A 27,702-nucleotide genomic window follows, 5' to 3' on the forward strand; every position below is an offset into this window, starting at 1 on the left:
TAAAATATTAATACTTGCATTTTGTGACCTTACAATAAACTGTCTACTTTCTTCACATCTCACATGTTTTATCCACATTCGTTCATTTTTACATTATTTTTAGTTTTTGGTTCTTTTTTTTTTTTTTCAGCCTTGTTAATTTTTTTCATTATTTTGTTCATTTTTTGTTCGCATTTGTTCATTCTTGTTAATTTTTTCAATATCTTCTTCATTCTTTGTTCATATTTGCCAATTTTGTTTATTATTTTGTGAGTAAAATATTAATACTTGCCTTATGTGACCTACTTTCTTCACATCTCACTGAGGAAGAAAAATCTACCGTTAAACTTACAGGAAATATTGATGTTTTTATCTCAAATCCTCATGAACAGGACATCTTAAAGCCGTAGACGTGATGTGTCCCAATATTTATGTCTATACGGTTTATAAACAAAGACAACACTCAAATCCAAACTAACCAATGCAATGATATTTATCTCATAATATAAAACTCTATTCTGACATTAGTCGTTATTGTTTTGGATCCCGGACCCCTGTCAGAAAAGAAACACCGTCCACATACTTTTGTCCATGTAGTGAACGTCCCTGTGCATCAAACTAAACTGAGAATATTCAGTGAAGTCTGTTTTTTTGGTGTCATTTCCAGATCTGAAGGAGATGTGTGAGCTGCTGGGGATCGAACAGTCGGTGCTGGAGAGGGCGTTCAGTTACCGAACAGTGGAAGCCAAGATGGAGAAGGTGTCCACCACCCTGAACGTGGCCCAGGTCAGAACCAACAGCCTTTCCCCTTCAAAACTAACACCAGTGGATTTGTCACACTCGTATCGGCGTCGGCGCCTGTGACGATAAAAGCCCCCCGCCCCCCCCCCCCTCGGCTGCCGACTCTCATCCATGTCACCGCTCCATGAAAACCCGTCTATTATAAATGAGCAGTATTCCACTTGGAGATCCAAATGTAGGTCATGGTTTAGAGGTTAGTGAGTGCACTGCAGTGACAGGCACTGGGTTTGGACCACGTTTATTATGGTCTGTTCTGCAGCCTTCATCCATTCAGGATCAGCTTCAAACCACTTCTTCCAAGTGTTCGTTTACTTTTTATGTATTTACCCAGGACTGGAACTGATTCAGAACTGTGGAAAAGCAGCGCACGAGAAAATATAGCAACTATTTTTTTTTCCTTTTTTTTTTTTCTTTTTTTTTTTGTTTCCTTTATTTTTTTCCTTTTTCTTTTTTACTTTTTTATTTATTTATTTATTTTTTATATATACAGTTTGTAACAGAAGAAAATATAGCCACAAACAAAAAGAGGTTACAAGTGCATTTTTTTTTTTTTTTCTGTAAAATGATTTGAGGATATTTTTAGGACTCTAAGGTACTTTTGTTGTTTGATTTTGTCCTTAGATTAGATTAGATTAGATTAGGTTAGGTTAGGTTAGGTTAAATTAGATTAGGTTAGATTAGATTAGATTAGATTAGATTAGATTAGGTTATATTAGATTAGATTAAATCAGGTTATATTAGATTAGATTAAAGTAGATTAGATTAGGTTATATTAGATTAGATTAGGTTAGGTTAACTTAGATTAGGTTAGGTTAGATTAGATTAGATTAGATTAGGTTATATTAGATTAGATTAAATTAGGTTATATTAGATTAGATTAAAGTAGATTAGATTAGGTTATATTAGATTAGATTAAATTAGATTAGGTTAGGTTATATTAGATTAGGTTAGATTAGATTAAATTAGATTAGATTAGGTTATATTACATTAGATTAGGTTATATTAGATTAGATTAGGTTATATTAGATTAGATTAAATTAGATTAGGTTAGGTTAGATTAGATTAGATTAGGTTAGATTAGATTAAATTAGATTAAATTAGATTAGGTTATATTAGATTAGATTAAATTAGATTAGATTAGATTAGGTTAGATTCCTTTTCTTGTCATTGCAAATAAATACAACAAAATTTTGAAGCACGAGGTAAAAACGAGACCCATAAAAAAGTATAACAACAGTAAATACTAAAAAAAATTATTCCATTCAGGTAGTGCCTAAGAATATGCAGTGATTATAAAATAAGACATTAATGCATAAAATAGTTCCAGAATATTTCACAGGCCCTTCTGTTTTTAGTGCATTATTTAGTTTGGTGAAGGCTTGAGGATAAATTCTAGGAATGTTAAATAACAGTTCAGTTCAACTGGTAAATACAGTTATACTAGTGGAAAAATCTGTTTTCAAAAGTCACAGTAGGGACGATCTTTGTTGGTCATACTTTAAGAATAAAATATATGAACAAATTTTTTTTTATTTATGTATTTTTTAAATTTTGTTCATTTATGTTTTTTATATCAACAATTTGTAACAGAAAAAATTATAGCAGCAAACAAAAACAAGTTAGAAGTGCATTCTTTTTTTTTGTTCTGTTTTTTTATGTTAAAAGATGTGAGGGTATTTTTCGGACTCCGAGCTACTTTTGTTGTTTGTTTTTGTCGTTCGTCTTTTTTAATCTGTTTTTTGTCTGTTGTATGTTTGTGTGTGAGTATATGTACACATATATATACTGTATATATTTTGTCTATTGTCTTTTTTTTTTTCCTCTCTCTTGCAATTTTTATCTGTTGTCTTGGTTTTAGTCTATTGTCATGTATTAGTTTTTTGGATTAGATTAGATTAGATTCCTTTTCTGGTTATTGCAAATAAATACAATGAAATTTTAAAGCACAAGGTGAAAACAAGACCCATAAAAAAGTATAAGAACAATAAATACTAAAGAATAAATTATTCCATTCATACTCCACACCTATACATGCATGAAAAACAAACAGGGTGTGCCTAAGAATATGCAGTGATCATAAAATAAGCCATTAATGCAAATCAGTTGATTGATTTGATTGGTTTTCCCCTGTTAGTGGCTTTGAAAAAAAAGTGTCTGCCAAATGCACAAATGTAAATGTAAAATAGTCCCAGATTATTGCACAGGCCCTTCTGTTTTTAGTGCATTATTTAGTTTGGTGAAGGCTTGAGGATAAATTCTAGGAATGTTAAATAACAGTTCAGTTCAACTGGTAAATACAGTTATACTAGTGGAAAACTCTGTGTTTTCAAAAGTCACAGTAGGGACGATCTTTGTTGGTCATACTTTAAGAATAAAATATATGAACAAATTTTTTTTTATTTATGTATTTTTTATTTCTAAAATTTTGTTTTTTTATTTTTTTATGTCAACAATTTGTAACAGAATTAATTATAGCAGCAAAAAAAAAGAGGTTAGAAGTGCATTCTTTTTTTTTTTTCTGTGAAAAGATGTGAGGGTATTTTTAGGACTCCAAGCTATTTCTGTTGTTTGTTTTTGTCGTTCGTCTTTTTTAATCTGTTTTTTGTCTATTGTATGTTTGTGTATGTATTTATACACGAATATGTATATTTTGTCTATTGTCTTTTTTTTTTTTCTTGTGATTTTTGTTTATTGTCTTGGTTTTTGTCTATTGTCATCTATTAGTTTTTTTGTTTTTCCCTTGTGGCTATTTCTTTTTTGTTTGTTTTGGTTTTTGCTTGTTTTTTTGTTTTTGTTTTTTTTTTTGGTGACTTGAAGTTTATTGTTGTTGTGATTTGGTCATGGTTTAGAGGTGAGTGACAGTCGCTGGGTTTGGACTGTGTTTATTATGGTCTGTTCTGCAGCCTTTATCCATTCAGGATCAGCTTCAAACCACTTCTTCCAAGTGTTCGTTTACTTTTTATATATTTACCCAGGACTGGAATTGATTCACAACTGTGGAAAAGCAGCGCACACTTTCTGTTCTATACGTTCCCTTGGATGCTTCAGTTTTTATTTTTTTATTTCCAGGCCTACTACGCTCGTGATGCCCTTGCCAAAAATCTCTACAGCCGTCTTTTCAGCTGGTTGGTTACCAGAATCAATGAGAGCATTAAAGTAAGTAATGACCTCTATCAAATACCTGTATTTATGTTGAGATATGTTTCTTCTTCAGCGACGCCAAATTAACCCATAAAGACCCAGAGCTACTTTTATGTCAGTTCCCAAATGAATTTTCCTCTAAATTTAACCTTTCTTAAGTGATTTATCTCCATTTATTATAATATTATCCTTTCCATTTTGCATTTTTTCAGTGAAATTCGGGTATTTTCTGATATTTAATTGACTGATTGTGTACTTTAATCATCATGCTGAGATTCCATTTGAGGATTATTATATGAAAAACAGAGAAAACTGAAGAAAAAGTGACTTTTTCTGTAAAATCTAGCATTAACTGAACATAAAACCAACTGCTTCCATCCACTGTCATTGATCCAACTGTGGTGAATCAATGTTGGAGAAGATGACTGTTTCCACGTTCACCTGTATTTTGTAAATTTTTTTTTAACTAATTTTGTTAATTTTTATTCATTTTATTTATCATTTTATTTGTTTTGTTGTTTTTGTCACATATTTTGTTTATTTTTCTACATTTTGTGATCTCTTTTATTATTTTTTCTTAAATTTTATGTGTTTTGTGTCTTATTCTGTCAATGTTGCTTATTATTTTGTTGATTTTATTATTTGTTTTTGTTTATTTTATTGATTACCTGGGCTGTTTTTGTTTATTTTGTTGCTTACTTTTATTCTTATTTATTTCATTTTTGTACAATTTTTGATTTTGATTTTTTTTTTGTTACTGATTACTTTGTAAAAAAAATTTTTTTAATTTTTTAAAATTTTTATCCATGTTATTATTTAGTTTGTTTTGTTGTTTTTGTTACTTTTTTTTTTCTTTTTTTTTACACTTTATGACCTCTTTTATTATTTTTTCTTTAATTTTATTTATTTTGTGGCTTATTTTGTCCATGTTACTTGTTATTTTGTTGATTTATTATTCATTTCTGTTTATTTTATTGATTACATTGGCTGTTTTTGCTCATTTTGTTGATTACTTTATTCTTTTTTGTTTCATTTTTGTACAATTTTTGCTTTTTTTTTTTTTACTTTACTGATTACTTTGTAAAAAATTTTATTCATTTTTGCTCACTTTATTCAATGCACATAAAACCAACTGTCTCCATCCACTGTCATTGATCCAGCTCCATGGGTTTTACTAATGAATCACTGTTATTGAAGATGACGGTGTTTCCACGGTAACTACGGAGCCTCTGAACGTCCAAATGGGTCATATGTGATGACCATGAAAAGATGAAGAACTCTATTTTACACCAATTATTGACATGGATTGATAGGATTAGTGGATTAATAGGAACTTACCTTTTTATATCAGTAAATATTTTTGGTCACTGGTGCATATTTGGGTCTTTATGGGTTAAAAAGGCTCCAATAAACCACAGCTGAGTGTTTATAATATTTGTCTCTTACTAATTATCCTGCAGGCACAAACCAAAACCCGACACAAGGTCATGGGTGTACTGGACATCTATGGCTTTGAAATATTCGAGGTAAGACTCAACACTGTAACAGTATCAGAATGTATACCCACATATGGACAAAAGTATGTGGACACGTTGAATTCAGGTGTTTCTTTCTAACAGGGGTCTGGGATACAAAACAATAATGACTAATGTCAGAATATAGTTTTATATTATGGGATAAATATCATTGCATTGGTTAGTTTGGATTAAATTGCTATCTTTGTTTATAAACTACATGGACATAAATATTGGGACACATCATGTCTACAGCTGTAAGATGTCCTGTTCATGAGGATTTGAGATAAAAACATCAATATTCCCTTAAAGTTTAATGGTAGATTTTTCTTCCTCAGTGAGATGTGAAGAAAGTAGGTCACATAATGCAAGTATTAATATTTTACTAACAAAATAATAAACAAAATTTGCAAATATGAACAAAGAATGAAGAAGATATTGAAAAGATTAACAAGAATGAACAAATGCGAACAAAAAATGAACAAAATAATGGAAAAAATTAACAAGGCTGAAAAAAAAATGAACCAAAAACTAAAAATAATGTAAAAATGAACGAGTGTGGATAAAAAATGTGAGATGTGAAGAAAGTGGACAGTTTATTGTAAGGTCACAAAATGCAAGTATTAATATTTTACTAACAAAATAATAAACAGAATTTGCAAAGATTAACCAGAATGAACAAAAAAATGTAAAAATGAACAAATGTGAACAAAAAAATAAACGAAATAATGAAAAAAAAATAAACAAGTCTGGAAAAAAATGAATCTAAAACTAAATATAATGTAAAAAAAAAAAAAAAAAAAAGAACCAGTGGAACAGAAAATCTACAAAAATTAGCAAAATAATGGAAAAATACCAACAACAGTGAACAAAAATTAGCAAAATAATGTAAAAATTAACAAATGTGGATAAAAAATGTGAGATGTGAAGAAAGTAGACAGTTTATTGTAAGGTCACAAAGTGCGAGTATTAATATTTTAGTAACAAAATAATAAACAAAATTTGCAAAGATTAACCACAATGAACACAAAAATGTAAAAATGAACAAATGTGAACAAAAAAATAAACAAAAATAAAAACAAAATAGTGAGAGAAAATGAACAAGTCTGGAAAAAAAATTAACCAAAAACTAAATATAATGTAAAAAACCAAACAAAAAAAAAAATGAACCAATGGAACAGAAAACTTACAAAAATTAGCAAAATAATGTAAAAATAAACAAATGCGGACAAAAAATGTGAGATGTGAAGAAAGTAGATGGTTAATTTTTGTTGTTTTTATTTACAGTCAGAGCACGAAAAATAGGTAAAACATTTAAAATCATAGTCATGGATAAAAAAAAAACAAAAAAACCCCCCAAAAAAACAAAAAAAATCAATGTTGAGAGAAATTAAGTCCAAACCATCTCTGAGTCACTTTAGGAGCAAAGATAACAATTTAACCCAAACTAACCAATGCAATGATATTTATCCCAATATAAAACTATATTATGATGTTTGTTATTGTTTTGTTAGAAAAAAAAACAAACAAACTGAATCTAACATGTCCACATACTTTTGTCCATATTCTACTACATTAAATTATGTAGGTGCATGTGAAGGTACGTGCATGCCAACACACACCAGAGAATCTGACTGCACACTGCATGAGTAAATAAAAGTCAAACTGTTTTTGTCCTGTTGCCTGATGCCTCCATGCACCCCCCACCCACCCCCCACCCCCCCCACATATACTCATGTCTTTTTCACGTCCCTGCTCATTCGACCCACTCACTGTTAAGTCCTTGCTCTCTTCTTTGCTGTTGTTTTGTCGTGCTCTTCAGGATGGAGTAAGTAACACCAGTCCAAAGCCTGTTTGCAGTGCCAGTGCATGCTCCTCCTCCTCTTAATTCACCTCCTTTTTACCCATAATTCATGGCTCTCCCAGTGGGCAGCATAGCCAACACAGCTGAAAAGATGCTAAAGGAGCCTTAGCGTCATGGTGTCCAGTCATTTATTGGGTAGACCTAGCTAGCGCTAATGTAGTTACACACAAGAACCCTGGAATAAGATGCTCCTCATAGTAAAAGTAGTGTTCTTTTGGTTTTTTTTGTACGGTGTGTGTCGGTAGCATTAGTTTGACCTGGGTCTAACCAATAAAGTCCTGACTAAACTGTATAATACTGTATAATGGTGATTTAATAGGTACTGTTTTGGAGTTGAGCATTAATTGAACAAAAGCATTTGACCACAGTCGCTTTTCCATTGATCCTCAAATTGTGCGAATACAACTTGCGCATAAAAATTTGCCGAATGGAAAAATGACAATTTCCCCAAAACTCTCATTTTTTTATTAAAGTTTTTGCGCTGGCAAGAGGTGGCTTTTCAGGCATAATGTAATTAATATATCACACAAAAGTGCAATGGAAAGACCTTTTTCTGCAACTAGAGTCACATGAATAAAAAAAAAAAAAAACGAATGTTGACGGACGTTGAAACAAGAGCAGAAGAAGAGTTTTAAAATAAACATGTCAGGGTATGTGCGGACACACCAGGAAACTAATAATTTTTTTAATTTAGTGCGAGATAGAGGGGTAATATATAATAATAATGAAAATATCTGTAAATCAACATGATAGTAACCATGTTTATGGAATGACTTCTCATGTCATCTCACAAGAATAAATAAAGAAATCATCGCATTTGTGATTTAATGGAAAAACCGACATTACGCACTTCTGTTTTTGTTTTGTTTTTTTTACATTTAGTAAAATATCAGTAAAGTTTTGCGCAGAATTCCAATGGAAAAGTGACTATTGTGGCTGACTGGATTAGTTCTTTTTAGATTTTGTATTGGCTTAAAGAAACATTTTATTTATTAATTATTTTATTTATTTATTTAAGAAAAGGAGGAACAATGCATATTAATGAACATTAAACAAAAAGGAAATATGCCAGATTATAGCCTAACGCTATTTTCCATCTGTGGACCTCCTGGTTATGGAGAAAAATTTGTTTCTTTATTCATCAATCAACAAGAATGGATTTGCAACCAAAAAAGAGATTTGAGAGCAAAAGACAGTAAGTGGCAATAAAAAAAAAGATAATTTTGCTTATAAATCACTCCTCTTTGCTTGTGAGTTAAAAACTTCTGCTTGCTACTTCGAAAGTTTTGCTTGCAAATTTAACTGCACTTAATGGGCGGGGCCTACGCCAATGGATGACAGAAGAGTTTCTATTGGTGGGTTTGTCCTGGCTCCAGCTTCTGCCTTAAACCCACTTTTCTGTTGTGTTCTGTGACTGGGAGGTCAGTTCATAGTCTGTTACTCTGTGAAATTGGAATGTATCTCATAAGTAATGGATTACACTAAATAGTGCCGTCTATAGCCTGTACATTCACAGTCTGAGCAGAGTACGGCAGAATGAATGAGTGAGTTACAGGGAGGAGTTTACAACATAGGGCTGGGATTTAAACATTAGTGTGGACCGGTACCAACAGAACCAAAACGTCACAGTTCATACTGTACCAGAAAACACACCCGGAGCAACTGTATGATGCTGTAGCCGATGCTATTTAGTGTAATCCATTACTTATGAGATACATTTCAATTTCACAGAGCAACAGACTATGAACTGACCTCCCAGAAACATAAACACAACAGAGAAGTGGGTTTAAGGCAGAAGCTGGAGCCGGCGCTGGAGCCAGGACAAACCCACCAATAGAAACTCTTCTGTCATCCATCAGCGTAGGCCCCGCCCATTAAGTGCAGTTGAATTCACAAGCAAAACTTTCGAAGTCTCAAGCAAAAGTTTTTAACTCGCGAGCAAAGAGGAGTGATTTATAAGCAAAATGATCTTTTTTTTTTATTGCCACTTACTGTCTTTTCCTCTCCAATCTCTTTTTTGGTTCCAAATCCATTCTTTTTTTTGATTGATGAATAAAGAAACAAATGTCTCTCCATACATGGCAGGTTGATGTTACACAAAAACACACAAAATACATACAGGGACAAATACAGATACTATAAAATGCAACATGTTTAGGTTTAGGTTAGTTTATTTCAGACACAGACATAATACAAAACATATGGAACAAAAATAATAATAAGAAATAATACACAAATAAAAAATCAAACAATAGAAAAGTAATAATAATAATGATAAACAATACACAAAAATGAAACAATAGAATAATAATAATAATAATAATAATAATAATAATAATGGTAAACAATACAAAAAAAAATCAAATAGAAAAAAAAAAAAATAATGCTAAACAATACACAAAAAATAGAAAAATAATAATAATAATAATGATAAACAATACACAAAAAATCAAACAATAGAAAAATAATAATGATAAACAATACACAAAATATCAAATAATAGAAAAAAAAGAACTACTATTGTGCCTGAAAGACATGGACATGGACAACGTTAGCACAGACATTTAGTACAAATTAATTTAACATTAATCTGTAGAAGATCTGTTCAAAAGTAGAAAACACAGTCACAAGAAAGTTCTTTGCAGGTAAAAATACAAACACCTACTGAGGAAAATCTGACTTATTTTGCCTTTAAGGTGCAAACTTCCTCAAAATATTACTTCCCGTGATTTGTGATCAAAAGGCGTCATTTCATCTGTTTTTATAGCATTGTTATTATTCTATTATATTTCAGCTTGGCTTCTGCTGCCACTTGGGTTTAGATTTGCTGTTCAGTGTGTGTCTGTGTGTGTGTTTATTAGCAGCGAAGACTCAGTGGTTTCTCAGTAAAAGGAAAGCGAGGACGCGTCGTCTTGTGTTTCCTGGTCGCTGAAAAACCCCACGACGTCCTTCGCTCTGTAAACTTTTAACTCGACAATCTGCTCTAACCTCCGTAGTGTCTTTTTGCAAATGAAGGTTAAACTAACCCATGGAATAATAAAAGCATCTGCCAAGAAGCATGACTCACCAAACAAAGGCCTCAATGGGCTGCGACGATGATGAAATACAGGGAATAGAAGTGAAAGTTGAAAGGGGTCAACTCAGGGTTAACGGTGATTATCAGACTTTTATGGTGGTGTACAGGAACCTTGTGTGATAAAAGTTTATTGTCACAAGGTGCAACTGCAGGATTCACTGAAATCAGTCGACTACTGTACAGACCGATTTACAAGGGTACTTGAATGTCGATGTTGAGTTTTCAAGGTGTGAAAAGTGCTTGGATTTTAGTTTAAGTACTTGAACTTCTAAATCTGTGATGTGATTTATTTATTTTTCATATTAACTCTGCCAGGTTAGATTTCAAGCTAAAGCTACTTACACAGAGAATGAAAGTTATGGGTAATTGATGTTAAAAGTAAATCAAACCATTAATTAAACCCCTTTAGCCCTATCAGCCCACCTGCGGGCCGAAAAAATTATATTAATATTCATCTCCTATAAAAATATAATAAATCAGGACAATGGATGTTTTTTTCAACTTTTGCTCCAAGTTTAGACCCTAATGTTAATAAAAGTACATCAAAAGTGTATTTTAGTGCAAACTTTAATGTTCAAACATGATTTTTAATCTTTGTGGGGGGAAATATACGCTATTAAAAATCTCTGACACAAACAATTAATTTATGCATATCATCGTCAATCCAGCCGAAAAAAAAAACAGGCGAGGTTAAAAAATTCTAATTTCTCTTTTAGTTTGTTACAGTTTACTCAGGCAGAGTAATAGATACAATATTTTAGACAATGGGAATAGATTCTGTGAGGTCTGTAAATGTCCACAGACACCAAGAACATCCATATGAACCTTATTATTATAAGTATTATAAGTAATTCTTCATTTACTTTGGGTATGTCTGTTGAAGCGTTTTTCTCCTGAAAATATGGTCAGGGTTTAACAGGTTAAAGGAGCCAATAAAACCATTAAAACCAGTTAAAATGTAAATCATGTAAATTGTCTAAAATAATCAGATGCATGCATCTTAAGCTTTTTCTTATGTTCCTTTATGCAAATGCACAATGAGACATAAAACCAGATTTTACAAGATCATATTATTAATCATATTAATGGCTGGAAATAAACACAAATAAATAAAATCCAGTGTTTTTCACACCACCCAACTTAGGTATATAGTGTTTATTATTTGTAATCCAAACAGTTTAGTGTGCAAACTCATATAGATACTAATAAATAATTAGTAAATAAATACTAATAAATAATGTTGAAATATTATTGATTTTAACTTTATCAAATTTTTTCAATCAAACATAAAACGATGGAAAAATAAACAAACATTCACGGGTCCTAATTACAGGGAGTTGTCTCCTTGATTGCAAATAATCAGTATCAACCCAAACCAAGGTAATGAAAGTCCATTTTAAAGCCGGTGTTTTATCAGTCGGTGGAACTAACGCTCGGTGCTGTGTTGACTTCTCCTCAGGACAACAGCTTTGAGCAGTTTATCATCAACTACTGCAACGAGAAGCTGCAGCAGATCTTTATCGAACTGACGCTTCGGGAGGAGCAGGAGGAATATGTCAGAGAGGTACATCCTGAAAAAGTGCATTAACCCTTTCATGCATGAATTGTGAGAACCTTATAGTTGAGTTTTTTGTTGTTGTTTTTTTTTTTCTTGAGTGTTTTTATTCCTCCTTAGGCATGAAAAAAACAATGAGATTGAGGTTTTTTTCCCCTAGATTTACAAAAATGTCCACTCAGCTACACCATGAATTTTATTCTTGAAGCAAAGAAACATGTATTTAAAACCCAATATGATAAAGTGATATGAAAACAGTGAAATGAAACCATGTTTAATGCAGCTAATCTGATGTTTTCTCACATTTTAACATATTCTAATACTAGTTATTACTCACTTCATGGAGATAATATGCAAAAAATAACAATTAACAATTGATTTCCACTCAAGAACCAATCAACAACAGCAAAGTTACAGTAATGGTATGAATTGCAGTTTATGAGATGGTGTGTAAGTGTCCACTGTGTTGGCTGATATGGAACTAAAACAAGTAAACCCATGAATATACAAGAGAACAGCTGCAGAAGAACTGTCCACTGGAGTGACCACTGTGCATGAAAGGGTTAAACCATCAAACACAAACCATAAATACACTGTTCAGCAAATGGCACTTTGGTGGATTGCATATGGATCGACCCGTTACCATGGAGATATTACCTTCAGCCATACAGGAGTGTTACTTATGTTTTATTTACATATAACCAAATATCCTCCTGAGACCCAGCAATGCGTTTTTGTCCTCTGTAGTGGACAAGAGTTTCACAGCTTTACTTTAACCCTTTCATACATACTGGTCACTCCAGTGGACAGTTCTTCTCCAGCTGTTCTCTTGTATATTCATGGGTTTTATTGTTTTAGTTCCATATCAGCCAACACAGTGGACACTTATACATCATCCCATACACTGACATTCATACCATGAGTGTAACTTTGCTGTTCTTGATAAACCTGATCTGCACTGACATGTTTGAGTGTTGAAGGGGTTGGATAAATAAATTATACTTCCTCCACTCCTTTTAGAATGCGCAAATGAAGTCATGTATATGTATAAGTTTTGTTTTTGTGTTTTTTGTTTTCTTCCATGACCTCTTACTACCTGTTTTTTTTCCTAAGGACTAAGTAAGATTACTTTGGCGTATTGTTTTTATTTTGGCTACGTCATGGGTAACTTCCGGTTTGGACGTAGCTGACTTTTATTTTGAACAGTAACTTCCTGTCTTAACATCAGAAGGAGAAAAAAACGGTTAAAAACAGGAAAGAAAGTTCTACACCAAGTCAATTTGTTGTTTTGTATTAGCTGCCCCTCTGAAGAGGCACAAGGCTCGTTTGTGTTCAATGTACACATGTTACTGAATATTTTGTGTCTCACTAGTTTATTAATTTGTCATTTACGCTAGCGAGCTAGGCTAATGTTTATTGTTAGGTTTCAGTCAAGCTAATCCTCATAGTTATTTTGCTAATGTGAAATATTAGTGCTTTGTAATTACACGTTTTTTTTCTCCTCCTGATGTTAAGATAGGAAGTTACTCTTCAAAATAAAAGTCCGCTACGTCCAAACTGAAGTTAGCCATTACGTAGCCAAAATATAAAAAATACGCCAAGACACAATTACAGACGTGAATTTAACAATTATACTACGGGTTATTTACAAACAGTATTCAGCTTTTATTCTTATAGACCCTATTGAAAGAGAAATTCAGGTTCTCAGGAAAATTGCAGCTTATCAATTAATCGTTAATCGATCAATAAGGTCAACCAACTAATGATTAATGGATCTATCAATAATTTGCATCCCTAATTTGGTTACTTTTCTGTGATTAATGACCAATGATGAGTGCATATGTAATTGACTTCTGTTTTTTTTTTAGTTCTTTTTTTTTTTTGCTTCAAAAGTTTGAGACAAATAAACTAAATAAAATAAAATGAATAAATAAAAATGTATTTTTTGCAATTTGCAAATTCATCCCATGGGCCGGATTGGACCCTTTGACATGTTTGACACCCTTGATCTACAGCACCATTACTCAACATTGCAGCACCCAGTTTGTGGTGTCCAGGACAGCCCCCCCCCAGCATAAACTCAACCTGGTTGCATCACTCATCTCTTTAACCTCTTGTTCTATTCTGGCTTCAATCTGCATTCTTGCCCTTGACCCAAACTCATTTGGACTTCATTCATGCCTTATATCCTGTCTCTGCGTCGTCCGTCGAACTCGCAGTTTATTCTCCATTAACCCCCCCCCCCCCCCTTTTTTTTTTTTTTCTGTGGATTTGTGCGGCGGAAGTGATCCCTCACTCCGGCAGAGTAAACACTCCCCACTCTGGGCCTTGAAGCTCTGTTTGTTTTCAGAGCTCCGTGTCTGTGAGCGCTGCAGCGGTGACCCCCACACCCCCACACCCCCTCCCCACTAACACCAGCACCAGTGATATCCAGTCCTGGCCTTGGTCCAGTCCACTGCATGGGAAAATACCACAGGCCTGGACAGGGAAGGCAGGACCACCAGTCAGGAATTTGGCCGGTCACCCATCAGTAGAAGCCCCGCTTTCTTTGCAGCCTTCGCCCCAACGAAGCCGTTACTCACTCCTTACAGCGTGTAAATGGGATGTTGAAAGGTGTGTTTATGGAGAGACGCTGATGTTTGTGAGAGGGTGGAATGGAGAGGTTTTATTTTCTGCCCCAGAAACGCCTCAACTGGGTAAAGCCATGCTTCTGGTCCTATGTCACACATTAACCCTTTCATGCATTAATTGTGAGAACCTTAGTCAAGATTTTTTTTCTTCAGTGTTTTTATTCCTCCTCAGGCGTGAAAAAAACAATGCGATCAAGGTTTTTTTTTTCCTGTGGCCGATACGAGTATCGGCATCGGCTCCGATACTCGGTGTTTGTACTTGTACTTGTACTCGTAAAATACATCCGATACAAATGCACTGATACCACTTACAGCCGTGTGACATTCCCAGTTCAGTGCAGCAGGTACGAGGAGGAGGAATAATGTGTGTGGAGTGTGAAGAGTGTGGAGACGTTTCAAAGTAATTGACGGTGATAAAAGTAACGCTGACTGACAGTAACGTTCCAGACACAGACAGATACAGACGCATCGTTCTGTCCGTCCTCTGCGTACATTCCATCTGTTTTCCAGGTGCTGGCGGATGCGTAAACAGAATGAGAATACCAGCGGGAGTACGGAGCGGTGCGGACCCCCACCAACAGAAGTGAAAACCAAACTTCTCGCTCATTTGTCTTTTCTCTTCCTGCTGAAGCTAAACTTTTAAACCTTACCAGAGAAAACGCTGCAACATTAGCATCACAGTAGTGTTACCTATGTCGTCTCCATGTTTGTTATTACTGACTTTCTTCTTCTCATAAAACTTTCCTCTTCTTCATGGTATTTGTCCAGTATGGTTAATTCAGAATGGCGCCCCCTGGTGGATTAATTGACAAACACTCATTCCAACACATTAAATGTCAGTAGCAGCACTTTGTTCCAGTCAGACTAATGACAACGACAATAAAGCACATTTACAAAAGGAACTAACTACTGGAATGGGATTACTAAGTACTAGGATCGGTACTCTGTATCAGCAAGTGCTCAGATGTAAGTACTTGTACTCGTACTCGGTCTGGAAAAAAGCGTTATCGGTGCATCCCTAGTATCGATGTGTACAAGAGAAAAACTGAAACTTAAGTATCGATCTCACCACGCTAGTATCGATCTGATACCGATATCGACTTGGTATCAACACTATCAATATTTGGATCGATCTGCCCAGCACTAGTTTTGTGTTTTCAACCTTTTAGAAGCTGATGCGAGAGTCGATCGTTTTTAAGATTTCATACCTGGTAAAATTCAGAACAAGGTGCATGGGTTGTGATCATTGTACTGAGGTAGGGTGAGTATTGCACTGTGCAAATCACCAAATGTAGATCTGATTTAGGACCACATATGAATGTGAGCTTGGTCTAGTTTGAAAAAAAAAATCAGATTTGTTGTTCAGACTTCCTTCAAAAACACTGGTCTACAAGGAAAATGCTTCCAGAATAAAAGTCATGAAATTTTACCACATGAGAGTCACTGATAAAGAAAAATCAAGTCAAAAGTGCTGGTTGGCTGAACTTTCCAAGATACAGCCTTGGGTCAAAATGTGAAATTCAAGAATTAACGAGAGAATGGGTTTGACTCCAAAGGAATATTTGTCTCAGAGCTACAAGATCTACTTCAAAACACTGTCTGCACATTAGAATACATTCACTTTACAGGTTCTATTTAGTGGAAGATTGCTAAAACTATTATATAAATGTACAGGGTGTCCCATAAGTCTCCATACATAGGAGACATAATACATTCCATGGTTCTAACATGTATTTCTTTATATTTCTTCTTTATAGTTCTTCAGCAGTGGAGGACACGCATTGAAATGTGTTCCCGACAAAATGGCAGTCATATAGAGCATATTATATAAATACAAATGGTTTGTGTCAAGAAACGTTTATTTTTCCTATGTATGGAGACTTATGGGACACCCTGTACATAAACCAATATATATGTGGAATAACACTTAATCATATACCTTGAAAACATTAGCAAACCGGCACTTTTGTCCTTTATTTTCCAATTAATCTTATTAAAATACGTAACATTTAGCACATTTAATCTCTGAAGCAAATCATTTCTAAAAAATTGTAGACCAGTGAAGTCAGAAATGAGTCACAAATGGACAAAAAAGTCAGATTTGGCCACTTGTACCTGCAGTGTGAACGTAGCCGTGGTCATATCTTGGTGTGACGCTGCAGCACACGTCCATGAAGCTAAACGCACTAATCTCAGACTTTCTGTGTAAAACTGACATCCTGACATGGACCGTCTTCCTCGGTCCTCACTAGTTGTACATTCCCCTCCTACGTCGGATTATTTCTGAACACATAAACACCGCTTTTATAACAACACAGTGCATATCTTAGCAGCAATTCCAGTCACATGTGCTGATGACTTTTAATTTTTCTACTTGGACATCCATCCCAGTAGGTGTTATGTGGTGCAGGCGTCCAGTGGTGTTAGACATGTAAAACAGTTGGAAAGGACGACAACAACAGTAGCACCCACACACTGTCTGACTTGTCTGAAGTTGAATAGGTTTCAGCGCTGTCGTCCTTCGTCAGGAAGTCGACGCCAAAACATTGTGTTAAAGTGAACAGAAGCCAGTCAGTGAGTGGGAGCTTTTCTTATTGTCTCCAGAGTTCACATGTGCCCAACGGACCGAGATGTGCAGAGATTTATTGATTTATTAATATATATATATACAAAAAATTACCAGACCGCTGTGATCTGAGTCTGTATGAACAGAGCTGAGCTGAACCTGGAGCAGTGGTGATGCAGCAGAGCAGAGGAGTCAGACTATTTTAGTTCAGGTTCCACATTCAGCCCGATGTGATCTCAAATGAGCCGGACCAGTCAAATAAATAATAACACAATAACCGACTAATAATGACAACTCTGAACTTTTGTCTTTGTTTTAGTACAATAACTTAATGTTAAATTATGAACGTATTTACATTTACAAACTATCTCAACAAAAAAGATGTGAATAACCTGAAAAAACTGAAATTTCTGAATTAAAATAAGTGCAATTTTAACAGAATTATGCCTCAATTTATCATTTATACATATACACTATGGGTCAGATCTACAAAGGCACAAAACATTTAGTAACAGGCAGAATATTGGTAAAATTGCACTTAATTTTCTTTAGATATTTCAGGTTATTCATGTTTGTTCAGGTTATTCACATTTTATTGTTGGAGGATAGTTTGTAAATGTAAATATTTTCTTTATGTAATATTATTTTTTTTAACATTAAATAAAATGGAACATTTGGAGTCATTATTTAGCGGTTAATATACTTTTTTTTTTTTTTACTTGAGATCACATTGGTCTGTATGTGACCCCTGAACATCCTTGATTGTTAATATCTTCAGTCTAATTTTTACACTTTTTAAACCCATTCTTCCTGGTTTTGGCCTGTGTGTGTGTGTGTGTGTGTGTGTGTGTGTGTGTGTGTGTGTGTGTGGGGGGGGGGGTCGTATGTTTGTCACCTGTGCAGTAGATTAAACCTGTTCGCTGGTAACATTCACAGAACATCCCATCTTCATCTCCTTTGAGTCCACACTTCCACAGTCAGATCTGTAACACATTCCTTCAGGTGTTTAATGTGAGGTCTGTGTCCATGGTTACATACGGAACCGCTGCATTATGCACGTCTGCTGAGAGTGTGGCTGTTCTACTCAGACTATAAAAGCCGCTGGAACTCTGACCTTCACTGCTTTTGTTGCAGGGCATCGAGTGGACCAACATCGAATACTTCAACAACGCAATTATCTGCGACCTCATCGAGAATGTAAGTCAGCCTGCAGCTCCTCCCACAACAAACGCACAGACACACAAACACACAAACACACAGACACACAAACACAGAAACACAGAAACACACAAACACACAAATACACAAATACACAAACACACAAACACACAAACACACAAACGCACAAATGCACAAACGCACAAACGCACAAACACACAAACGCACAGACACACAAACACACAGACACACAAACACAGAAACACAGAAACAGACAAACACACAAACACACAAATACACAAATACACAAATACACAAACACACAAACACACAAACACACAAACGCACAAATGCACAAACGCACAAACACACAAACACACAAACACAGCCCATCAACAAGAGCAGGAGCCCACACTGGCACCGGGAGTAACTGGAGGAATCAGTACACACGCTTGTTTGTTTTTTTTTTCCCCCTTTTTTTCCTTTTTTTTTTTCTTTTTTTTTTCCTTTTTTCCTTTTTTTCCCTTTTTTCCTACTTTTCTTTCTTTTTCCCAGTAGAAAATCAGTAGACACATCTTTTTTTTTTTCTTTTGTCCCCTTTTTTTTCTATTTTTTTCCCTTTTTTCCTGTTTTTGTTTCCCTTTTTCCTTTTTTCTTTCTTTTTCCCAGTAGAAAATCAGTAGACACATCATTTTTTTTTCTTTTGTCCCCTTTTTTTTCTATTTTTTTCCCTTTTTTCCTGTTTTTGTTTCCCTTTTTCCTTTTTTCTTTCTTTTTCTCAGTAGAAAACCAGTAGACACATCATTTTGTTTTTTCCCTTTCCCCCCTTTTTTCCCCTCTTTTTTCCTTTTTTTACCCTTTTTTCCTTTTTTCCCCTTTTTTCTTTTTCCCAGTAGAAAACCAGTAGATAAACCTTTTTTTCTTTTTACCCCCTCTTTTCCTCTTCCCCCCCCCCTTTTTTCAATTTTTTTCCTTTTTTTCCTGTTTTTTTTTTCCCTTTTTCCATTTTCTTTCTTTTTCCCAGTAGAAAACCAGTAGACAAACCTTTTTTTTTCTTTTTTACTCCATTTTGTCCTCTTTTTTCCCCCTCTTTTCAAATTTTTTCTCCTTTTTTCCTGTTTTTTTCTCCCTTTTTCCTTTTTCCTTTCTTTTTCTCCATATAAAACCAGTAGACAAACCTTTTTTCTTTTTGCCCCCTTTTTTCCTCTATTTTTTCCTCATTTTTTCCCCCTTTTTTTTTTCCTTTTTTCCTAATTTTTTCTTTCTTTTTCCTGGTAGAAAACCAGTAGATGCATCTTTTTTCTTTTTCCCCCTTTTTTTCCCTCTTTTTTTGCTTTATTTCCCCTTTTTTTTCTTTCTTTTTCACAGTAGAAAATCAGTTGAGGCATTTTTCCCTTTTTTTTTTTCCTTTTTTCTTTTCTTTTTTCTTTCTTTTTCCCAGTAGAAATTCAGTAGACACATCTTTTTTCTTTTTTCCCCCTTTTTTCCCCCTTTTTTCCCTCTTTTTTTGCTTTATTTCCCCCTTTTGTTTCCTTTTTTTCTTTCTTTTTCACAGTAGAAAATCAGTTGAGGCATTTTTTCCCCCCTTTTTTTTTTGTTTTTTTCTTTCTTTTTCCCCGTAGAAAACCAGTAGACGCGTCATAATCTCTGCACCGGAGACTGTTGAAAATCTGTAAAAACCTGTTGTAAAAACCTCTGGAAATAAACTTTTCTTTTATTTGAATAATTCTGTTATAAATCACAAAAAGTATTTGACGGCCACAGTTTACTTCAAGACAAAAACTAAACCATGGTGTTTTTTTTGTTTTTTTTTTTGCAGGGTTCGTTCAGGTGCTTGAAATCCTAGAAAATGCATGAATTTCAATGTTGTGTTTTCAAGGTCTAAAAAGTGCTTGAATTTTAGTTGAAGTGCTCGAAAGTGTTTACAGTTCTAACTCTGTGTTGTGATTTATTTATTTATTTCTAATATTAACTCAAGCTAAAGCTACTTACAGACAGGTGATACATTTAGAAAAATTCTCAGGTCGACTCCAGGTACATTTTAATCTTCATTTTTCGCTCTGTGTGTGAAGAACGCCAAGTGTCTTCCCTTTTTTGGATAAAACTTTGTGTTCTCCTTTAGTTTTTACTGTTATGAAACATCATTTTAAACATTTATAGCATTATACAATGTACATCATTGTGATAAAAAGGGAAAAAATAATCCTGAGTATATGTATTTCACCCCAGCGATAAGGTGCTGTTCTGGAAAAATTTAAAATGACCCTTAAAAGTGTTTGAAAAGTGCTTGAATTTGACCTTGAAAAATGTGTACGAACCCAGAACATTGTATTTTCAGTATTTTTTATGCTTAGACCTGATGTTAAGAGTGTATGTATTCTGGTAGATATGGATTTTACCCCCAGCCATAAGGTGGTGTGCTGGAAAAATGTAAAATAACCCTTAAAAGTGCTTGAGTTTGACCTTGAAAAATGTGTACGAACCCTGTATTTAGTGTCTGACAAATAAGGAGCAGAACATGCTGTGTGAACTTTATGTGTAAAGGTGTTCTCCGGTCGACTCCAGGAACATTTTTATCTGAATATTTGTCTCAGTGCGAGTGTGTCTGAAGAACTCTTCCTTAATTTCTAAACTTTTTGCTATTATGAAACATCATTTTAGATGTTTATAGCATAATACAATGGACATTATTGTGATAAAAAGTGAAAAAGATAGTCCAGAGTATTTGTATTCCGGTAGATATGGATTTGACCCCAATGATAAGGTGAAAATGACCCTTATAAGTGCTTGAATTTGACCTTGAAAAATATAATGATGATAATAATAATAATAATAATAATAATAATAATAAATTGCATTTATAAAGCACTTTTCATTCAGCAGAATCTCAAAGTGCTACAGAGAGAAGCCAGTCCAATAAAAAATAAGATACACTACAAACAAAAAGTTAAGAATATTTTTATTTTTTGGGCTGTTTTTTTTTTTTTTTTTTTTTTCAGTTGGGATTCTTGCACAGCGCTCTTTACTTTTTTTGTGTGAATTGAATTGAAACACATTGTTTTAATGACCAGACATAGTTTATTTACAAAGGGCAAAAATGACAAAAAATGACCAAAAAAAAGAGAAATATCCTCAACTTTTTGTTTGTAGTGTATGTGTGGACCCTGTGTGCAGCATTTCCACAGGGTCTTAAAAGTCTTAAATGTACAAATCTGCATTTAGTACCTTTAAAAAAGACTTTAAAAGGTCTGAAATTTGATATGGTAGGTCTTAAGTTATGTTGCCAAAAACTTGTTTGCTGTGTTGTATTTAAATGTGTTTGTTATATGTTATAAATTGCATTTATGAAGCACTTTTCATTCAGCAGAATCTCAAAGTGCCACAGAAAGAAGCCAGTCCAATAAAAATAAGATACACTACAAACAAAAAGTTAAGGATATTTTTAATTTTTGGGCTTTTTTTTTTTTTTTTTTTTTTTTTTTTTCAGTTGGGATTCTTGCACAGCGCTTTTTACTTTTTTTGTGTGAATTGAATTGAAACACATTGTTTTAATGACCAGACATAGTTTATTTACAAATGGCAAAAATGACAAAAAATGACAAAAAAAAAGAAATATCCTTAACTTTTTGGTTGTATTGTATGTGTGAACCCTGTGTGCAGCATTTCCGCAGGGTCTTAAGTGTACAAATCTGCATTTAGTACCTTTAAAAAAAGTCTTTAAAAGGTCTTAAATTTGATATGGTAGGTCTTAAGTATTGTTCCCATAAACTTGTTCACTGTGTTGTATTTAAATGTGTTTGTTAAATGTCCAAACTGCAAAGAACGTAATGCTAGTCGACTCAGTTCCACTCGTTCCAACCTAACAATTTATATTTAAATTAGGACCCAATTATTGCTAACTTTGCAGCCCCCGGTGAGAAATGACAAGTAACAATAGGAATCAAGGCGTTGGAATAAATAAATACATGTTCCTAAATTCTAGGAGTCTCAAACTCCTGCCAATATGGACATGAAATAGACATTCAATTCTGTTCTAAGTAGTCTTAAGAGTCTTCACAAGTCTTGAATTCTAGTTGTAGAACCCTGTATGAACCCTGTGTGAGTTGTAAGCCGTTTGTGTTTCCTGTGGTCAGAACCAGAACGGCATCTTGGCCATGTTGGACGAGGAATGTCTGAGACCCGGGACCGTTACCGACGAGACCTTCCTGGACAAACTGAACACGGTGTGCGCCGAACACCAGCACTTCGAGAGTCGACTCAGCAAGAATTCAAAGTTCCTGACCGACCACAGCCTGCCACACAACTGCTTCCGCATCCAGCACTACGCCGGAAAGGTAAAGACCCGGACACTGCACTGGAACAGAAGTCAAATTAACCCTTAAAGACCCAAAGATCCACTGGTGACCAAAACCATCTGCTGATCTGAACTGTTTAATACCTGAATTAAAATACCTGAGAAAATACCTGATTTTCAATAAAAACAATTCAATACAAGGGATAATATTGTAAGAAACTGTGATAAATCACATAGGAAAGCTTAAATGTAGAAAAAAAAAACCATGATTATTTAATGACATTTTTGGCTGAAAAAGTCACTTTTTCTTGTGTTTTCCATGTTTTGCCAACCCATAAAAACCCAGACGTCCACTGGTGACCCAAACCATCTACTGATCTAAACTGTTTAATACCTGTTGATCCACTAATCCTATCAATGCATGTCAATAATTTGTGTAAAATACAGTTCTTCATCTTCTCATGGTCATCAGATATGACCATATTTGGATGTTCAGCGGCTCCGTAGTTACCATGGAAACACTGTCATCTTCTACAACATTGATTCACCAGTAGAACCCATGGAGTTGGATCAATGACAGTGGATGGACACACTGGGTTTATGTTCAGTTAATGACTGAAAAAGACCCTTTTTCTTCCATTTTCTCTGTTTCTTATAGAATAACCTTTGAATTTAGTCTAAATTTTTTTTTAACATCTATATGATCAGTGAATTAAATATAGGAAAATACATGATTTACAATGGAAAAATGCAAAATACGGAGGATGATTTTATAATAAATGGTGATAAATCACTTAGGATATGTTAAATATTGAGAAAAAATCCTTTGGGAACTGCCACAAAAATAGTGCTGGGTCTTTATGGGTTAAAGTGACAGTGGATGGACACACTGGGTTTATGTTGAGTTAATGATAGATTTCTTCAGTTTTCTCTGTTTTGATATTATTACCTTTGAATTTACTGAGTTTTTATAAACATCTACATGATCAGGGAATTAACTATCGGAAAATACTTGATTTGCACAAAAAAATACAATAACCAAAGATAATATAATAAATGATGACGATGATAAATCACTTAGGAAAGGTTAAGTGTAGAGAAAAATGAATTTGTAAGTTGCCACAAAAATCGTTCTCGATCTTTAAGGGTTATAAGTGGACATAGTATTGAGACAAGTGTAAATTAGACTGTCCTACAATTCCAAGTAAAAAACAATATATTTAGGTCTTCATGAACATCTAGATTGAAAATAGAAAATTAAATATGGGAAAATACATGATTTAAAGTGAAAAATAAAAAAAAAATGCAGACGATAATATAATAATAAATGGTTAAAAAAGAGAAAAATTCCTTTGGGAACTAACACAAAAGTAGGTCTTGGTCATTTTGAGTTAAAGATCATACTGATGAACTTCATAATGATGCAAGAGTAACGTAAACAAAAGGAAAAAAGATGGTGACAAACATTCAGAACTGCTAAAAAAAAACTTCTGCCTCTGCTTCTTTTCATAATCCCATATTCTAAAGTGTTTTTCTTCATCCAAGGTGCTGTACCGCGTGGAAGGCTTCGTAGATAAGAACAACGACCTGTTGTACAGAGATCTGTCCCAGGCCATGTACAAGGCCAACCACAGCCTCATCAAACAGCTGTTTCCTGAGGGGAACCCAGCCAAAGTCAACCTGAAGAGACCCCCCACCGCCGGCTTCCAGTTCAGAGCGTCGGTGGGCACGCTGATGAAAAACCTGCAGACCAAGAACCCCAACTACATCCGGTAAAAGTCATTCCATATATTATTTCAATCAGTTTTAATAGGTAACTCTAACCATTATCCAAACTAACTCTTTGTTTTTAATAGATGATTGACTCTTTCACCCTCACATTCGGTAACCTTTAACCCTGTAAAACCTGACTCATTAAAAACTAGGCACAGAATTCACATTTTTTTGGAAGTGAAATGTTTTTTAGCCCTTTCAACATAATCCAAACAAAAAACAAATTTGCCATATCATTTTGTTTATGGTAGATTTTTTTTGTATCACATTTGATACATTGGGCGTTTTGGGCAACTTCTTAACTTTGCATACAAAAATACATTTTACCAATAACATTTTGGACATATAGAACATTTCAGTTACTTTTTTGTTTTTTGTTTTTTACCTAAAACTTTTTACAGCCTTTCTATTTCACTTGAATGGCAGCATAATTTCTATATTTTTGAATATTTTTTCAAATCACCAATTAAGTTAAATCACCCAGAATCACCAATTTTCAGAAAGCCTGTTTGTCTTGATAATGTCTTTGTGTGACATTCATCCTTTAAAATCAATCCAACAACACATTTTTCCTCCGTGATGAATAAGTTTGTTCAAGATTATGAACAGAATTCCCAAAATTAGGCTGGCCAGCATCATAAAAATTCTGGGAAGTCTTAGCTCCATTTCTGTCATTGACCCTGCTGAAATGACCAGCTCCATCCAATTTCCAAGAAGTCTTTACTACAGGCCTCAACCTGAGCCAGTTCTAGGAAATCTATGATTTTTCTATCTGTGCCATTATGCAGTTCCACACCCTAGTTCAAATATCTCCAGTATTATCAGATTTTGTGCAATAATCAGTGCCTTTCTACTGTTAAAAATGCCATTTACACCTACGTTTGTATATAATTTGAAGAAAATATTGTCATGCAGTAAAAAAAATATTAAAAATAGAACCAGTTCTATCCCAAAGCTAAACTTTTGTGCACAACATCTTGAAACATATTTGAAGACATGGTAAAAATGTCAAAATTTTCATTAACTGGCCACATAGTAATTTGCGTGCTCAAATAAAGAGTATTTTTGTGAAAAATTGAAATCGACCCATTTTATTCATTGTCGCACAGCAACACTTTTCACTGAAATGTAGTCTTTTTGCAGTATATTGTTGCGTCTTGACCATAAGAATCCATGCAAAAAAAAAATTAGGAATCTACATTCATCCATTCTGGCACAGTGCAAGCCTGAAGAGAGAGGACATTTGGAAGAATTAGCCTTTTCACCTGATTTCAAGGCCTCATGGACCAAACACGAAGGCACCTACAATTATTTTGATGCCAAATATGGTCTTTTCAGGGGGATTTCAGCCCAGACAGTCAGTTTCAGCAGTGTGGATGGAATACCTAAGGAGATAGAGCTCCTCAAAGTTGGCCGATAAGCAAATTTACAGAATTAAAAAAAAAAACAAAAAAAACATGAATTTTCAAAGGGCTGTATCTCCTAAACTATTACAGATATGACATTAAAATTTTGGATGTGTTCGTTTATCTGGTAGGTGAACAAGTGTGAATTTTTTCAGAATTTTCTGAGGGGGGTCATGTGGAGACCATTGGTTGACTTGCCATGGAATGATCCTATAAGTGTTCTTCTTATTATTAGCCCTTTCATGCACGAATTATGAGAACCTTAATCAAAATTTTATCCCGAGTGTTTTTATCCCTCTTTAGGCGTGAAAAAAAACAATGCAATTGAAAATTTTCTTCTGAAAAATAAAAAAAGAAAAAAAAATTAAAATAATTTAGGACACGTTGGAAAGACTATGTCTCTCAGCTGGCCTGGGAACACCTCGGGGTCCCCCCGGAAGAGCTGGAGGAGGAGTCTGGGGAGAGGGAAGTCTGGGGAGAGGGAAGTCTGGGGAGAGGGAAGTCTGGGCATCCCTGCTTAGACTGTTACCCCCGCGACCCGGCCCCGGATAAGCGGTAGATAATGAATGAATGAATGAATAATTTAAAAAAAAATAAAAAATACATTAAAAAAATAATAATGAAAAAAAAATTCTTAGGAACCTATTTTTCCTGAAGTTGCAAAAATGTCCACTCAGCTGGACACCACACGTTAAATTTTTGACGCACAGAAACATGTATTTACTGATAAATTGTGTGAAAAATATGGGGAGGGCTTGTGTTTCTGGGGGTTTATGCTCAGGAGTGATCTACATAATGTTAGCAATTCATGTCATAAAAGATATGTAGTGTCTTAAAACTTTAATAAAGATATGTGTAAAAAACAAACAAACAAAAAAACAACGAAAGGAACAACAAAATCCATGAATAAACAGTAGAACAGCTGTAGAATAGCTGTCCACTGTAGTGACCAGTATGCATGAAAGGGTTAAAATTACCAAAGACTTTTCTACAAAATGTGTGGTGGATGGTTTAACGTTAGCGGCCATGTTGAAAAGGGTAAAAAAACAAAGCCTTTCCCCTGGCTGCAGTGACGTGATAGTCCACCAGGGTCCAGTAATAATAAAGGTTAATAATAATTACAATTATGTTTCCCAGGTGCATTAAGCCCAATGACAAGAAGGCATCCCATATTTTCACCGACTCCCTGGTCCGTCATCAAGTGCGCTACCTGGGCCTGATGGAGAACGTCCGTGTGAGACGAGCCGGCTACGCCTTCCGACAAGCGTACGAGCCTTGTCTGGAACGCTACAAAATGCTGTGCAAACGGACCTGGCCCCACTGGAGAGGACCGGCAAGGTAATGTTTATCCATCCTGGAGCAGGGAGGCAGGTGAGCACAGACCAAGAGGTGTCACTGGAACCATGCCAAACTAAATGGAGTTCCCTCCTGGGTTTTTGGTTGAAAAAATAAAAAAAGTGTGTGGAAACTGGGGAATTACTCCCAGCCGCCTGTAACAAAGGCACCGGAGCCCAACAGCTCCCGGTGGATTGACTCTGTGACCAACAGTAATAGAGTGGAGCTGGAGTGGTCAGCTCCCAGGTGGGACTGTGGAGCTGTGACTGAAGCAGACTGGAACCCAAAAAAGGTCTCCCATGACTCTGTATGGGCCAACACAGGCTTAAAGAGGGGGTGTACCAGCTGGATACAAGTCATTCATCCTTCAGTCTGGGTTTTTTTTTTCACATTTCTACAAACTGAAGTCACTCAGAAAACAGCAGCAGCAGCAGTCTGGTCACATCCGCTATGTGGACAAAAGTATGTGGACACGCTGAACTCAGGTGATTCTTTTCTAACAGGGGTCTGGGATACAAGATAATAATAACAAACAGAATACATATTTATAGATGAGGTTATTACCTATGCCATGGAGGTTATGTTTTCATCTGGGTCTGTCTGTTTGTCC

General features: G+C 34.7%; 1 protein-coding gene and 2 long non-coding RNA genes across 12 annotated transcripts in view; 2 read left to right on the forward strand and 1 right to left on the reverse strand.

Annotated features, from left to right (window-relative positions):
* myo1b (myosin IB) overlaps positions 1 to 27,702 on the forward strand; it is a 194,257-nt gene that overhangs the window by 118,672 nt on the left and 47,883 nt on the right. For 6 of the 10 annotated variants that reach the window (XM_030125371.1, XM_030125374.1, XM_030125373.1 and 3 more), the window contains exons 11-19: positions 647 to 765; positions 3,850 to 3,936; positions 5,382 to 5,447; positions 7,258 to 7,263; positions 11,835 to 11,939; positions 18,261 to 18,323; positions 22,418 to 22,618; positions 24,124 to 24,350; positions 26,895 to 27,095. In XM_030125371.1, the coding sequence (XP_029981231.1) occupies positions 647 to 765; positions 3,850 to 3,936; positions 5,382 to 5,447; positions 7,258 to 7,263; positions 11,835 to 11,939; positions 18,261 to 18,323; positions 22,418 to 22,618; positions 24,124 to 24,350; positions 26,895 to 27,095 (1,075 nt within the window). The remainder of the gene's footprint in view (positions 1 to 646; positions 766 to 3,849; positions 3,937 to 5,381; positions 5,448 to 7,257; positions 7,264 to 11,834; positions 11,940 to 18,260; positions 18,324 to 22,417; positions 22,619 to 24,123; positions 24,351 to 26,894; positions 27,096 to 27,702) is intronic. The other 4 variants (XM_030125372.1, XM_030125378.1, XM_030125380.1 and 1 more) reach the window with 1 other exon arrangement.
* LOC115412744 (uncharacterized) lies at positions 5,757 to 6,101 on the forward strand. The gene is made up of 2 exons (XR_003934381.1): positions 5,757 to 5,792; positions 6,020 to 6,101. It is a non-coding gene; the product is annotated as an uncharacterized LOC115412744 (long non-coding RNA).
* Positions 7,166 to 20,370, reverse strand: LOC115412745 (uncharacterized). Its single transcript, XR_003934382.1, has 3 exons — positions 20,360 to 20,370; positions 17,045 to 17,048; positions 7,166 to 7,510 (listed from the first exon to the last, which is right to left on the reverse strand). It is a non-coding gene; the product is annotated as an uncharacterized LOC115412745 (long non-coding RNA).

Source organism: Sphaeramia orbicularis, chromosome 21 (assembly GCF_902148855.1).
Source record: "Sphaeramia orbicularis chromosome 21, fSphaOr1.1, whole genome shotgun sequence".
Taxonomy (NCBI): domain Eukaryota; kingdom Metazoa; phylum Chordata; class Actinopteri; order Kurtiformes; family Apogonidae; genus Sphaeramia; species Sphaeramia orbicularis.